The following is a 15,502-nucleotide window of genomic DNA, read 5'->3' on the forward strand; positions in this document are numbered from 1 at the left end:
CAGAACATTTCCTGCCCCACAACCCCTCATCAACAAATACCTTTCTCCTTTCGCGCTCAACTCCCTTGTACACACTTCAAATACAATCGCATCACCTTTTTCTTTCTTTCATTCTAAATTCACAACTTCTTTCAAAATGGCTGGTATGTCTTTCTCTCCCACTTGGCTCATATATACCCCTCCCAGAGAGGATGGAGGGGTCTGATCGTTTGGATCCCAGCGTGTGTGTGGCTATGTTGCGCAATGCGTTGGGAACTTGGTGAAAAAAAAAAAAAAAGTGAACATACAGATGGGAAATTGACTAACAAGCTTGGTCATTCATATAGATTTCAACGCTATCGCTCGTACGTTATACCCTTACTTTCCTGCTTCATCCATACACATCCAGCAATGCGCCTCTCCCCAACGACCCTGTCACCCTAGGTGGAAATGATGCCCCAAGAGATGGATATTATATCATACACAAAGATTCATGTCCTAACTTGTGATCAACCTATACAGAGCAGTTTGTGCAGTTCTACTACCAGACCTTTGACGGAAACCGCGCTGGCCTGGCCGGCCTCTACGTAAGCCCCGCTCTCGAGATATCCTTACAAGCAAGATATATGGGAATGTGGACTAACAGCAATCATTAACCAATAGCGTGACCAGTCTATGCTTACCTTCGAGACAAGCTCGGTCCAGGGTGTCTCTGCCATCACTGAGAAGCTTGGTGTTAGTTAACCCCAAAATCCTGACCCACGAGGGCTAAGATGAGGAGAATATTCCAATACTGATTTTGCAATTCTAGGCTCTCCCGTTCCAGAAGGTTCAGCACCAGATTGCCACCTTCGACGCTCAGCCCTCCAGCGGAGATGGAATCGTTGTCCTGGTTACCGGTGCTCTGCTTGTATGTTGAATTTCCATGACTTCTTCTGCTTTCTTAGCTAATGCCACTCTCTCTATCAACAGGTTGACGAGGAGCAGAAGCCCATGAACTACACCCAGTGCTTCAAGCTGCAGCCCGATGGCGCCGGAAGCTACTTTGTGCTCAACGATGTCTTCCGTCTGATCTACAGCGCCCAGTAAATTACGGGGCCTGAAACAAATACCACGACGCAATGACAGGGGGATGTGCTTTCTTGTGAGGAGGATATTCCTTGGAGGCGATCGGGTTAGATATCTGTTGTTTTGTCGCAAGTGACACCCCTCGACTTGCGATATTCCCATGGAAGGATTTATGAAGGATTTATTTTTTTTGGATCGCCGATCATTCTAGAACTGTATGGGATTTCTCTATCAAGCTACGAGCTAGCACTATAAAAGAAATACGCAGCAAATATGTTATGCGCACATCACTGGCTCTGAAGTAGCGGCGTCTCCTCGGATGGCCGCTCGTCATGTGCAAATTCTTGCTGAGCACTCTCACCAGTAAGAGCCGATCCATTGGGCGCCCCATTCTGATTAACCGGCTGCCCAAACTCCCGCTTGTTGTTGGACCCAAAGTACTCAAAATAGATTGCCATCGTCAACAAGGTACCCTGCAAGCAGGCCGTGACAACTAGCACTCCCCAAATACTCCATCCACTCCAACCCTTGCGGGCAGCCAGGCTAGCAGCCCAGATAAGACTTCCCGGTGTTTGGATACACATCATGGGGATACTCAAGCTCCCCACGCACCGCAGCCGGAAGGTAGTGTAAATCTGTGGGAAGTACTGAATCGACGCGAGGATCGCAGCTAGAACACCGAGGAAGTTCGCCCAGGCCGAAACAGCGGCCGGCTGGCGCAGCTCGAACGCTAGGGAAATGATGATTATGGCAAGCGCATGCAGTAGACATAGTCCCGTTATGACGAGCGCAGTGCGGTAGGTCGGACCGCTGGAGGTGGAAGGCACGGTGCCCACTGGGTCTGTGGGGGATGTGGCGCGCGGGAAGTAGATCACGAATAGCAAAAGACTAGATACGGTTAGACAAGCTTGGGTGTGGGTTCGGTCGGGAATTGGGAATTGGAAATCAGAAATCACTTGGTATTTCGGTCGACTCACATGGAAAAGAAACAGAGCCATTGCATGGCCACTTGGAATACACCCAATAACCCTGCGAAGCATGCAATCCCGCTGATCTCCTGGCAGCAGGCGACATCTTGTGCGGTGGATGGGAATACCAGGATATTGGCCAAGGCCGATGTCCCTGATGTTACCCCTAGGAGGATGAAATATGGGGAGATGCCGAAGGAGCTTCGTCGGGAGATGATACGGATGTGTTGGGGGAGGTATGAGAAGAGGATGCCTATGATAATCAAACTATATGGTACGTCAGTGACTGGAGGACTGTTAGTTTCGGATTTGGGGCACGTACACAGATAGCACAGGTTGGAAGATGCCTGGCGAGGCCAGCCCGCGGCAGTAGGGTGTTGATGGGTCCATTGTGGTGGACTTCCAAATGTATGAAGCTCAAATGAGGAGGTCGGGGGGTTCGGGAGCTCGTGACAACAGCTGATTACTACCAATTCGTCACATTGGAGATTTTACTTTCTACTTCAACGAGATGAGAGGGAAATCAAACGCTATTTACAAAAACAAAGAAAAGGAATTCCCAAGATATTATGACCTTGAGTACCTCGTTGGGCACCGCTCTTTAGTTTACTATCTTTCTGCCTTGGTGCCTTACGAGTTCTAGCTATCCCTGGTTAGGATTAGTGCCTCGAACTACAACTATACGGCCTCAGTGCTCACATACAACATACATCGTAGAACAAAAAGATGACGATGTTACATACATGTATCCTTGGATATCAGGTGTAAAAAATAAAAGGGCCACTTCTTGACTATTTACTTCTAATATGCTGACCTGACCAAATATATCTTAGATCTAGACGGACAAAGTAGACGGACGAAAGCAGAGAAAAGACTACATATGTAGATATTAGATAGAGATCGACGGAGAGTATACTACCTTTGGTCCTTAGATAGGAGCTTATTAGTCTTGCTGCCATTAGAGGGTGATTAAGGCATCAAGCATCAACTTTGTTTAGTTGCCTTGTAATTCAGGCATTAGTCCACAGATAGGCCTCACCTCTAAACTAAAATAGACACCCGTGGACGCTAAACCATATTAGGTAATCCATAGAGAACTTGGATAGACAACATAGAGCAAGAGAGTATTATAGATCAAAAGTGGCCATGTATATAGTATATGTATGTACTATACATCAGATACATTTAAAATACTCACTGAAACAGTTCTGATCATGTTCTAGACGTACGAAGAATACAATGAACTGATGATTCATGCACTTCAGCTCAATCCAAGGCAAATTCCCCAACTACGTCACTGCGCAATCATCCATGCTTGGCCCTTTCTTGCTGTTGCAGCTCTCTTTAAAATCTTCCAATGTTTCTATTTCTCTTCACTGGCATATCCATATTTTATTCTCCCTGCACACTGAAATACTCCTATCATTTTGTCCAATACAACACACAATGAAGCTGAATTTGGCCACTGGCCTCCTCTGCTTGCTCGCTTCCACTGAAGTAGTGGCAGCTTCCAGTTGGTGGAGCAAGGCTAGTATGTTGTCCTGAGTACAAAGATCCCCTTTTGCAAGCTAAGATTATTGGCAGTCTACAACAAATGGCATGAAACCGAGCTCGAGCGATGGCTCTCGGACCATAGTATGTAGCACTTCTTTTTCTATCAGCTTCATATACTCACATTTCATACAGATATTCCTCATCCCAGCCCTGCCGACCGCCGTGACCTGGAGAACCTGGTGAAGGCCAACTGGGATAACAGAGTGCAGAAGCCCCTTGGGCAAACTGGGGAGAACATCAATCATGAGCTCCACCATGCCAGAGAATGGGTCTTTGATACGTAAGGTGCTCATATCTCCCTGTTGTGAGTCAAAGCTGACTTGGTATATAGTTGGTCCGACTCTCAGCTGAAGGCATTCCTTGATCGCCACGGCATTCCTGCTCCCCAGCCCCGCCGACGTGACCTTTTGATCAAGACCGTACGTGAGAACTATGAGAAGATCGCCACCAAGGTTGGTGAAACGGCTTCCTACCCCGGAGACTGGCTGTATGAGGAGTGGTCCGACTCGGACCTCAAGGAATGGCTCGACGAGCGTGGATGGCCGGCGCCCCAGCCGTCCGATCGTGACAAGCTCATTGCGTCTGTTCGCCGCAACTCGCGCATTATTAGCTTGCAGTCCCAGAGCATTGCTGCATCTGCATCCGCTGAGGCTGAGGCTGCCAAGGAGACACTGAGCGATCAGCTTTTCAACGCCTGGTCCGACTCGAAGCTGAAGGAATTCCTTGACGAGCACAATGTCAAGGTGCCTCAAGGCTCGAAGCGCAATGAACTCATTGCTTTGGCCCGGAAGAACCGTTCCTATCTTTCCGGCAAGGTGTCGAGTGCTTCCTCCGCTGCGGAGGAGACGTTTGGCGCTGCTACTACCAAGGCTGGGAACGAATATGCACGCGCTACCGATTATGCCAAGCTGAAGATTGAGGATGCTTTCGAGGCTGCGTTGAATGGCTGGTCTGACTCCCGCCTGAAGGCGTTCCTTGATGCCCGAAGCATTCCCATCCCTCAGAGTGGCAAGCGTGATGAACTCGTTGCTAAGGTCCGTGCCAACGCTCACAAGGCTGCCGGTGGGTGGAACCGGTACAACTTCGACACTTGGGATAAAGAGCACCTGGTGTAAGTACATACCTGTCTATTAATTATATGGTCTGACTGGCTTACCTTTCTCAGGAACTATCTGTCTGCCGTGAACCACAAGGCGGCTCAGCGGGCTGATGCCTCACGCGAAGAGCTTATTAAGAGTGCAGAGGACTCTTATGCCAAGGCTTCCCAGGCTGGCGGCGAACAGTACGCCTCTGCAACTGCTGCCCTTGCGCAGGCGACTGGCACAGCCAAGGATGCCACTTTCGACCAGTGGTCGCAATCCGACCTCAAGAGATACCTGGACGACTATGGTGTTCCTACCTACCAGGGCTCGAGCATCAATGAGCTCCGAGCTGCGGCCCGGCGCAACGCCCAGTACTTTAAGTACGGCACCGCAAGCCCGCAAGCTACCATCTATGCCAAGATTGTGGATACTTGGCAGTGGATTGTGGATCAGTTGAAGATTGGCGCTGCTAGCGGCCGCGCCCAAGGCACTGAAGCCGCTGAAAAGGCTCAGGAGAAGGTCTCTAAGCACACAGAGAGACTGCGTGGAGAACTTTGAACTACTCTTCTCATATTCAGATATTTCTTACTGCATTTCTTCTGCAGCAGAGTTGGCATGCACGATGGGTTTTGTAATATCTTTCAAGTTACGATGATTATGACATTTGGATTGTAACATTCTTTGAGTTCCAATGTTTCTATTATAAAGTATTAATTAGTCTTCAAGCATAATATGGATTCTTGTAGACTAGATACTGATCTCCCTTATAGTCACGTGGCTTCCTGATCTGCAGCCTCCCGCGATCCACTCTTGACACTCCCGTCTTCCTCACATCCAATCAAATCACTTCCAGGGTCGGGCACTACCGGTTATGGAGTACATACTTTACATACCTGAAGAAGCGAGACAAGAGATGCAAGCTGAGGATAAAGTTCTCGAGAGCCTAGCGGGTTCATTGGAGGTAGCCGGATTACTCCCATTTCTTTCGCGGCATTCGGTCCTAACGAATGAAGTACGACGATTCTTATAGCCGGGTCTCCGGCAGATATCGAGCCCCAAGGTTGATGCCAAGGCACTTTGACTGGCTGACCTGAATGGCACGCTTGTTATCTCCGCCTGCTAGAAATATGAACTAGAAGAGCTGTGATTTAAGGCGCATGATCTCATTAAGCTTGATCATTCATATATGTATGCTAGTTTTGATTCAGAAGCCGCTGTTCACGGCCGCGTCCCAAACTCATCTCTTTGCTAAGTGGGTCTCCAGGGGCAAGATTATATATTCAGTATCTTCATATCCGGACATACTATCATTCCTTATTTTGAAATGAAATGGAAGACCCGATCGATCGAAATACAACAGACAAGTGGGACCACAAATGGGACTCGTTTTAAGGGGCTGCAAGATGACTTACACCTGACAGTTCATGGACTTGCCCAGGCACCTTCTTCCGGCCTGTCATAGCCTTTTCCGAGTCGTGTTCGATATGTAGCGTGAGCTCGGGCTTTTCATTGTATTATGACAAGAATAGCTAGCCGCTTATGCGACCTTGCCATGTCTTTTTAGATGTATACAAAGGTAGTAAAAACAGTATACTTTGTGCAAGAGACGTTTCTATGTATACATATGTAACCTTTGGCTATGTCAATGCTAGCGGTAGAACACTGGCCAGTTGGGGTACATTATGGGGACCTGAGATAGTATTGCAAATAAACCCGAGATCCGGTTGCGCTGGGATTGAATTGATGTCGAAAAATAAATCACATGCTCCTTGTGTTTTCCAAGCTCGTGATCGTCCTTGTAAACGCTAGATATCGGCCATTGTCGTACACCCTCTCCAAAATATGTAGTATCCCTCCAATTCTTTTGCTGCACGATCACGATTTAGGCGCTTCAGGATCGCCCTCAGCGACCAACTTTCCAACAACCAGGTACTTCTCCAAGAAGCGGTCTTCCCACGACTGTAGGTTTTCCAACTGCTCCGCATCCAAATCCTTCAGGTCATCCAACGGCGCCGATAGATCCTTGGTCAGCATCTCCTCATCGAAGCTCTGGAAAGCCAAGCCGCGCGAGGCGTCCCGACCAGCGAAGTTCTCGTAAGGTCCGCCCTATTCCAATCGTATCGTCAGCTTCAGCTCCAACGGCGCTGCCCAATGGCATTTCACGAATTCCAAACACATACCGGTCCATAGAAGTTCCTGCCAGCTGTCACATCGAAGACGCGGCCTCGGACGGACAGGTAAACGGGGCGGCCTTCCTCGCCGTTGAACTCAATAAGAGTTCTGGGGATGTAGGTCTTGAAGACGGTTGGCGGCGGAGCACGGGGGAGAGTGATTGGAGCTTTGGGACGGAAGTGCCAGTATACCAAGACTCCGAAAAGGGAGACTAGGATCAGGTTGATGGGGGAAGCGATAGACATCCTGTTGGGTAGCGAGCGGTTAGTTCGGTTGGTGTCCTATTATCTTCCATGGCGTATCGAATGAGATCAAGTGAGATGTGGGAGAGAGACACGAACACTTCAGCCTGTGGTGTGGAGTTATCTGCAATTTCTAGATTAGCGTAGATTCAGACCATGAGCAACGTGGGACACATACCCATTGAGGGCAAATGGTTGGATTTGGAGAGAGCAGGAAAGGCCGGAGGCTCGGGATGACATATCTCTCTCTCCCCGCTCCACGTGATTGGACCTTATATGGACATTCTCTTTCATTCTCTGGCTTCTGGCTTCTGGCTTCTGGCTTCTGGCTTCTTCTGGTTATATTTAGGAAATATCTATACCTAACTAGTTAACTATTATTACTTCTCTCACATGTGAAGTGATTGGAGACTAGGCTCTCGGACTTCAGATTCAAAAACGTAAAACATCCGGTAGTCCCTGAAATGTTTCAACTGGACTATCGCCCCCATTTTAATCTGCCTACTCCGTACTTAGTTAGTACTTCTATTAATATTAGCGGAGGCTATGTTATTCTAAGTTATTTTTACCATTGATTTTCTTGTCTACGGAGTAGTTCTTCTTTGCATTTCTGCTTAGCTGTTCGAATCATTTCTCACTATATAATTTTCACCTTCTCCCTATATTCTATAGGCTTCCGCCGTTGGGCATCGTGGCTGAGAAGACCAGAGAGCCCCCCTCCACATTTTACAATCCTTTACCTCTTTTTATTTCCCTTTCATCCTTTTTTATCGTGACTTGAACTTATTCCTCATTTTATGTGAATTCTGCGTTTTCATTTCCGCCCAAAATCAGCTACCTGTCACGTTCAGAGCGTGATACAATCGACATGTGGTCTAAAAGACCGTTCCACAAGCCCAAACGGCCCTCGATCAGCAGTCCCATGCTGAGCGGCAACCCACCCACCACAAGAGACCCTGTGCATGATATGGTCGCAAAAAAATTGCCCGCTCTGCCTGAGTAAGTCTCGTGTTTGTTACCTGTTTAATGGCACATCTAATGGAAGTCAGAGATTTGCATTCGTCTTTACAACCGGATCCTATCCTGCGCGATGATATCAATAAGAGTCCCTCAGACCTCTCCCCCGCTGTTTCGCCGATGCTTGAAGCCCATAGGCGGGCAAGCCAAAGTAGTTTCTGTGTCTCGCCAATTGGCAACGAAGACCAATTTTCTGATTATGCGCGACAGGAGACTGGGATTTCATCATCGCCAACACCTATTCCCAAGGTAGATTATGTTGAGACACCCTCTCATTCCCGGGTTCAGCCTGTCCAACCTGTCCAGCCTCCCTATCATGAACAGGACTCTAGGCGATTTATTTCTGGCAAATCCACCCGCTGGGATAACTTTTCAAACGAACCAACCATAAGTGACTTTGGTAGAGCTAGCCAGGTCGATCCCCGCAACACCTCCTTCCACAGACCCCCGGACCCAATGCGTCCAACCTACTAAACTGGGGCCAGGGATTCAATGCCAAAAAGACCCTCGACGCAGCTCGAAACCGGATCAGCAGTTTCTCAAAGACCGAAGATCTTTCGCAAAAGGAACCCAGAAGTAGATCGGCGTCACGTGGATTTCCGGTGGAAGAGAATTCTAGCAAGCGCAACGGCAACGGCGCGCTAAGGACGAGCCCCCAGCTCGATAACTTTAGCTTCGCTCCTACAACTGTAACCACTATCACGGCCGGTGGTCCAGTGTCATTTCCCCGGAGACCGGCCACAGAGCACGCTCCAACCCGCCTACCAGAGGAGGACAAACCACTACTCAAGTTCGACACAGATTTCGGCGACATGATCCTCACAAACGACGAGCCTAGGAGCCGTTTCAGCGCAACGACACATACGGCCACCGAACCCGGCAGTCAAGATGCAAGCCCGCGGGAGAGTATGCACCTCGAAACCCGGTCTACAGACGACCTATCCACATCCTCTATCATGGCCCGGCGTCGCCCAGTCCCAACCGGTGTGCCGACTTCGAAGAAACAGCCCGACTCGAGCAAGCCCGTCCGAAAGCCCACGCCGTCCCAGGTCGCACAACAGGGCGGACAGATGCCCACACAGTCGCCTTCACCTCCACCTCCACCCGAGGTGCCACTGGACGCGCATGGCCGCATTAAAGCAATGGAGACCAAGAGGGACGACCTTACCCAGCGCAGATACAGTTTGGAGTCACTGATCGCTGAATTAAGCAAGGCCCTTCAGCCTACTTCGGCTGCGTATGACCTGGCTGCCAAAGCCGAGGTCCAGAAGAGCATCAAAGGCATCGAAGGTGAGATCGCAGATATCAAGAAAGAAGAGCACGATCTTGGTATGAAAATCAGTCGAGCGTGGCGTCGCCTGGATGAGAAGGAGAATTCTGGCGATGGCAATAATCTCTGGGTCAAGCGAGTCACTAGTTAATGGCGGGTTGGATTGTGATTTGGTCTATGCGCGGCTATGGTGGAGTTGTTAGCGTCGCCTGTTTGATTGTACCTATTTCTTTTTGAGGCAGTTTGCTTGTTCTTTTTCCAATATTGGGGCATATGGTTGTGTTTTGAGCGTTTGATTCCCCTGCATGGCAGGTTGATACCCACTTTATCCGGAATTTGCCCAAGCTGTGGCGGTTTATGTTGATGTATTTTGGTCCGACTAATCTTGTTACTGTTTAATGAAATTGATTATTCTAGGAAATTTGCCGTATGTGAAAATGCGATCAAGCGCGAAATAGGTATTGGTGGCTAAAGAGATACAGAAGACCCATATGAATGAACTATGAGTGCAGTGATGCTGGCGCGATCACACATTCGAAGCCTCCCATCCTCCGCTTTCTCATTGAACATGGCTCGTGTAGGTCGTGAATATAGACTCAGCAAACCCGGTGTCAAGGCTCTTTGTGGGGAGTTCGGAGTTTTGGTGAGTGATCCGTCGAGGAGTATGCGATCCGTTTATTTCTTGCCAGACTTCTTAATGCCTTGCTGGCCGGTGTTGAGAGGACCCTTCTTGCCCTTGGCGGCGTCCTGCATGTCCTTTCGGGCCTTGGCGTCTAGAAAATATTGTCAGTTAGAGATTTCTCTAAATAGGATATCCAAAAAGCCATACCAGCCTTGATCTTAGCCTGGTGAGCGAGCTCATCCTCATCGAGGTCCTTCTTTTCCTTCTTAGCTGCCTTCAAGGGCTTGGCCTTGCCACCTGTAGATCATAGAAGATTAGTGAACTGGATTTCGAAAACAATAGGATATGAGGTAGAACGAACCTTCTCTGCCGATACCACCCATTTTGTCTAGATAAAGTAACTGGAAGAGCGGGTTGAAGAGAGTCTTGATAGAGTGGGGTGAGTTTACGGGTGAGAAAAAAAAAATTATATGAGGGGTTTGCTTATCCAGACCCTCAGTGGCCAGGCTGAGGCGAAGTTTGGGTGAACTGCTGTAAATATTACTAGTGGTATTAGTAGTTTTAGTATTTCAAGACCATACACACTTGTCTTGCCGGAAATCAAGCTGCTAACAAGAGACTGGTATTGGAAATACATGAAAGGCTAGTCAAAAGATGGTTAGTAGCAATATTTAAGGGACCATAATCCCCCCACAACCTCCGGCAATATCAATTCAATTCCCTGCCTGAAAATTCTGTCCTGTGTTCCCTCCATGTGATAAGACCGCAGATACCTGCAATTTGTATATAAAAAAGTTAAGTCACTTTTGTCACATAATACTACATCAAATTCATCGTCAATATAGCCTCCCTAGGCCTTGACTATCTAGAATTGGATCTAGATTCCGAGTGTCTCCATCTAGCCAAACACCTAACAAGCTACAACATATCTAGTAGGAAGCCACCTGTTCACTTAGGATCGACCCGGCGAGACCGCTCCCCAAAGTAATAACTACAGCAAAAAAAAAAACCGACCCGACCGCCTACTACAACTGCACTAGCGCTGGATCTACCCAACCAACCCGACCGCCTACTACAACTGTACTAGCGCTGGATCTACCCTTCAACTCTTCGCCATGGGTAGTATTGATTTCTATCATCAACACCCTGCGCACGTGCTGTTTTCCGACTCGCTTGCAAGCTATGCGTCTGGGATTTTAATAACTTTTACAAGGCTTTGGTGTGCAGGCAGGTCTCTTATAGCCGGTTGGACTTCACAACCCCTTCGAAAGACTTAATTGTCGCTGCAGCTTTTGCTAACTGAGCCTTATCGTTCAAGCTTCCTCCAAAGGCCAAGTGAAGTGGACCCAAGAGAAAAGCTTCGTTTCACACACCTTTGTTGTTGAATCTCTCGAATATTGCAACCATGTCGATTCCCAGGTCGAGGTCCCCATCAGTCCCCTCTGAGGGTGAGATCATTGAATCAGGCCCAGAGATGAAGGCAACTGCGTCAAATCCTCCTCTTAATGGCACCACCGTTGACCGTCCCACCAGAGCTAGCCCATCCTCTGCCACCAGATCTCCCGCGTCGTTGAAAGGCACCCGATCGCGGAGCAGGTCCCTATCGAGATCCCGCTCTCGCTCCCCGTACAGAGAGAACAAGCGCAGTCACGGCGATCTGCCCGAGACCTATGATGGTAGCTACGACCGGCGACCACGCCATGAGCCTTCCAGGCACTACAGGTCTAGGTACGACGACAGACGCCGTGAGAGACCCGCCTCCCACAGGCGGCCGAACTCATACTACGACTATGACCGCGAAGACACCCATGGAGATGCGCTACGATACAGTGATGATTATGACCGATATGACCGATATGACCGACACAAGGACAAACGGCAACGCACCCGCAGCCGCAGCCGATCCCCTTACCGTGAACCAAGAAAACCCAAGCAGTATTCGGGCGACGAACTTGATTCAAATGTGGTTAATGCCGGGTCTTCAGCAGACACCGGCAGGCGCTTGCCTACCGAACAGTTGGTGAGGGAACGAGGAAAGGCTTCGGTCATCGCTCAGGACTTGAAGCTTGGTGCTGAAAAACAAAAGAACCAGGTGCAGCCTTCTTCTAATCTTCAGGCCCGTGTGACTGACGAGTATGTTTGTTTTGTTACGTACGAGGAAGAACGTGTGACTAACATCCATCGCAGAGAAACCACCCCTAACCCGGAGTTCGCGCAAGAGCCGGAGCCCGCTGAGCCCATTAATGAAGTCGATGCACTTGAAGCTCGCCGGAAACGCCGTGAAGCTATCCGGGCGAAACACCGAAGCCAAGCGACGCCATTACATCTCAAAGCACTGAACGTTCCTGGGGTTGAAACGGATTCATCCACTCCTGGCACTGAGCCAACTGACGCAAAGGAGGCATCTGGTGGGTTTCTCTCGGACAAGCCTGCCTTGATATCCACAAAACTGACGCATATAAACTCAATAGATTCTCCAACAGCATCCCCCTTTGAACAACCCGGGGAGGCATTCTCTGGTAGTATTGGGAAAGACATGGACATCCTCAACGCCAATGCGCCTGTTGCCGGTACTGATAAGGACGATCCCTCTGCTGCTGATTATGATCCAACTCTTGATACAAAGAAAGAAAGACAGAAACATGGCAATGTACAAAGTGGAAAGGACGACATTTCCTCTACAGCATATGAAGAAATCAAGTCTTTCAAGCAGGACATTCTCCTCCCAGATGCCCCCGCGGCGCCCCCGCCGAAGACCAAGGTGTTCGATATGTTTGCAGATGACGACGATGACATGTTCGCAGAGGAAGCCCCTGAACCCAAGCCGGCGCATGCTTCGGCCACAGCTGTACCCCAGGGCAAGGAATTGGATATCAGCATGATGGATAACTGGGACGATTCGGAAGGGTATTACGCCGTTCGCCTCGGAGAGCTGATCAACGGACGATACCATATCCATCAAAACCTTGGCAAGGGAATGTTCTCATCTGTCGTACGTGCGACTGACACCCAAACAGGGTGTCTGGTTGCCATCAAGATAATTCGCCAGAACTCGATAATGCGCAAGGCCGGTATGAAGGAGATTGGCATCCTGGAGCAACTACAGGAAGCTGACCCGCAAAACCAAATGCACCTCATTAAGTTCGACCGATACTTCGAACACAAGGGTCACTTGTGCATGGTATTTGAGAACCTTAGCATGGACCTGCGTGAGATCCTGAAAAAGTTCGGTAGGGACGTTGGCTTGAACCTGCGCGCAGTTAGGGCCTACGGCCAACAGATTTTCCTTGGGCTAGCTCACCTCCGCCGGTGTAACATCCTGCATGCAGATCTCAAACCGGATAATCTTCTTGTGAACGAGCAACGCAACATTCTGAAAGTCTGCGACCTGGGCTCGGCGTCCATGGCTTCTGATAATGAGATTACGCCTTACCTTGTCAGTCGTTTCTACCGTGCCCCGGAAATCATCCTAGGTATCCCTTACGACTACGCCATCGATGTCTGGTCCATTGGCTGTACCCTCTTTGAATTGTACACGGGCAAAATTCTCTTCACCGGCCGAAACAACAATCAGATGCTTCGCTCCATCATGGAGTGTCGGGGCAAGTACCCGCCGAAACTTCTTCGCCGCGGATCCCTGTCGCCTTGTCACTTTGATGAAAAGCTAAACTTCCACAGCGTGGAGGAAGACAAAATCACCGGCCGCCTTCACACTAAAATTGTGGACTTCAAGAAACCGACACGTGATTTGAAGTCACGCCTCATGGCACAAGGAACTCGCGGGATGCCAGATGCTGAGGTCAAGGAACTGACGATGTTCTTGGACCTACTTGACCGGTGCTTGAGTCTTAACCCTGAGAAACGGATCACACCGACCGAGGCTTTGAAACACCCATTCCTAGCGCCTAGGGCGTAACTAAGTTTCGTGATGAAGGGGCTTTTATTGCATGGATTCTATCTTGATCTATCCGGACTTACCAGGATGCCCAATCCTGGTCCTGAAATGGCGTAACTGGGGCGGAAGGATCGGCGCTACCGGGGAAGAGTTGATCTACGAGTTCTTTTCTTTTTCTTTTCTTTTCTTGTCAATATGCACGAGTAACTTAGGATCTAGCTTCTCAATGCAAGTCCATATGTAACATTTTCACACACACAAAGGCATCAACCCCTGTCCATCCTCGGCTTTTGGACTCCTGCCGAAACCGAGGGTGGCTTGGAATTTGTCTAACCTTCCATTAAAGCGTAAAACTTAGCTCAATGTAGCCAACAAACAAAGAAAACCCCCTACAGAGGTGCACCGTGCATTATCCCGTCCAACACTGAAGGTCAGCTCCTACCAAAAACAAACAAGCCCCCTGGCCCCCCGAATTCCAAAAACCCCAGCACATCGGTAGCGCGCGATAACCCGATCCATCCTGAATCCAATTCATCACTATCACAAAGAAACATCCCAGCACAAAACACAAGCCCCCATTCCGCCGCGCCCCCTTTGGCCTTAGCCCCCTATCGACCCACGCACCTGGTAAGATCGATCTGGAACTAGGTCATCAAACTACCTACAACTCCACTTTATCCTCTATTGCACGATATCGTATGACCCCCATATTCACAAACAAAGAACCCTAACCCTTCAAGCCTAGCTCCAGCCCAAACACAGCAACACCTAACTCAAAACCGCTAGGACCCAACCAAATCCACAGAACCAAAGAACTACACGAAGACTTTTGGGGGGGTTCTAGATTGCTTCTAAGCCAAACTCAACCTTAGTCCAGCCTGCATCCGCGGTTCAGTCTTTACACAGCCGGAACCTTGGGGCTTTCCAAGGTTCCTGCCCAGGTAGGCTTGGTTCTCATTTTTGGGTTGTGGGGGAGAAGAGAAGACCCTTGGATTCGGGAAGGAGGCTAAGTTTATCTTACCTCAACCACCAAGTCGGGCCAGTTGTACGGAGTACCTAGGTAGAGTGATGACAGATATGGGAGATACTAGAATATCCGATTGGCACGATGCTTTTTTCGGCAATCCATGTTATAACTATGAAATATGGAGTAGTTATCGAGTACATGACACTAGACTAGACTATTGCCTCCTTCCTCGGGTCTGTTCTCCTAGAGGCGGCAGAGGCGGAACCTCTTTACGCTCGTGTTTCCCGGTGGCTGTACTCCATAGGTGGCCATTGGATACCTAGGTAGAAGACGTGTCGTCTAGGTAATTTACGGACAAATGGAAGATGGTGTGAGGGTGGCTTTTTGGTCTTGAATTGAATAGATGCCGATAGATGCCGATAGGGCCATGTTTTTCCTTTTTTTTTCTATTATTTTCTTCTTTTGGATTTGCTTTTGGCCTAGTCAATTGGAACTAGGAGATATTGTTTCTATAGTGTTTGTCACGGTTTGATTCTAAAAAAGCAATGAGGATGGATATCTGTTCCGTGTTGATTTGATAGTTGCTGTACGGAGTATGGCGTTTAGTTTTACTTGCAGGTCCACGTACTCGATATACGATGTGGATCATAGTCATGATCATCTTAA

General features: G+C 48.9%; 7 protein-coding genes across 7 annotated transcripts; 4 read left to right on the forward strand and 3 right to left on the reverse strand.

The window, feature by feature from the left end:
* Positions 1–136: 136 nt before the first annotated feature.
* N7516_001244 (nuclear transport factor 2 family protein) lies at positions 137–1,068 on the forward strand (the record flags this gene model as incomplete). Its single annotated transcript, XM_057213966.1, has 6 exons — positions 137–143; positions 327–344; positions 502–566; positions 643–714; positions 791–889; positions 952–1,068. 6 exons carry the CDS (start codon positions 137–139, stop codon positions 1,066–1,068), a joined length of 378 nt encoding a protein of 125 aa, XP_057075849.1.
* A 266-nt stretch (positions 1,069–1,334) lies between these two features.
* On the reverse strand, positions 1,335–2,405 carry N7516_001245 (PQ-loop repeat-containing protein; the record flags this gene model as incomplete). The annotated part of the gene is made up of 3 exons (XM_057213967.1): positions 1,335–1,935; positions 2,025–2,282; positions 2,338–2,405. 3 exons carry the CDS (start codon positions 2,403–2,405, stop codon positions 1,335–1,337), a joined length of 927 nt encoding a protein of 308 aa, XP_057075850.1.
* A 1,056-nt stretch (positions 2,406–3,461) lies between these two features.
* Positions 3,462–5,209, forward strand: ish1 (double-strand break repair enhancer MSC1; the record flags this gene model as incomplete). The annotated part of the gene is made up of 5 exons (XM_057213968.1): positions 3,462–3,546; positions 3,600–3,650; positions 3,702–3,849; positions 3,901–4,680; positions 4,735–5,209. The coding sequence occupies 5 exons, from the start codon at positions 3,462–3,464 to the stop codon at positions 5,207–5,209; spliced, it is 1,539 nt and encodes a 512-aa protein (XP_057075851.1).
* A 1,317-nt stretch (positions 5,210–6,526) lies between these two features.
* Positions 6,527–7,247, reverse strand: N7516_001247 (cytochrome b5-like heme/steroid binding domain-containing protein; the record flags this gene model as incomplete). The annotated part of the gene is made up of 4 exons (XM_057213969.1): positions 6,527–6,757; positions 6,832–7,069; positions 7,165–7,189; positions 7,244–7,247. The coding sequence occupies 4 exons, from the start codon at positions 7,245–7,247 to the stop codon at positions 6,527–6,529; spliced, it is 498 nt and encodes a 165-aa protein (XP_057075852.1).
* A 686-nt stretch (positions 7,248–7,933) lies between these two features.
* On the forward strand, positions 7,934–9,503 carry N7516_001248 (uncharacterized protein; the record flags this gene model as incomplete). Its single annotated transcript, XM_057213970.1, has 3 exons — positions 7,934–8,064; positions 8,115–8,473; positions 8,497–9,503. 3 exons carry the CDS (start codon positions 7,934–7,936, stop codon positions 9,501–9,503), a joined length of 1,497 nt encoding a protein of 498 aa, XP_057075853.1.
* A 524-nt stretch (positions 9,504–10,027) lies between these two features.
* Positions 10,028–10,357, reverse strand: N7516_001249 (translation machinery-associated protein 7; the record flags this gene model as incomplete). The annotated part of the gene is made up of 3 exons (XM_057213971.1): positions 10,028–10,125; positions 10,182–10,271; positions 10,336–10,357. The coding sequence occupies 3 exons, from the start codon at positions 10,355–10,357 to the stop codon at positions 10,028–10,030; spliced, it is 210 nt and encodes a 69-aa protein (XP_057075854.1).
* Positions 10,358–11,379: 1,022 nt separating this feature from the next.
* On the forward strand, positions 11,380–13,890 carry N7516_001250 (putative serine/threonine protein kinase (Prp4); the record flags this gene model as incomplete). The annotated part of the gene is made up of 3 exons (XM_057213972.1): positions 11,380–12,107; positions 12,162–12,382; positions 12,446–13,890. 3 exons carry the CDS (start codon positions 11,380–11,382, stop codon positions 13,888–13,890), a joined length of 2,394 nt encoding a protein of 797 aa, XP_057075855.1.
* Between the last annotated feature and the right edge of the window lie 1,612 nt (positions 13,891–15,502).

The sequence above is a fragment of the Penicillium verrucosum genome (assembly GCF_028828655.1).
Source record: "Penicillium verrucosum strain IBT 35672 chromosome Unknown utg000001l_segment0_segment0, whole genome shotgun sequence".
Classification (NCBI taxonomy): domain Eukaryota; kingdom Fungi; phylum Ascomycota; class Eurotiomycetes; order Eurotiales; family Aspergillaceae; genus Penicillium; species Penicillium verrucosum.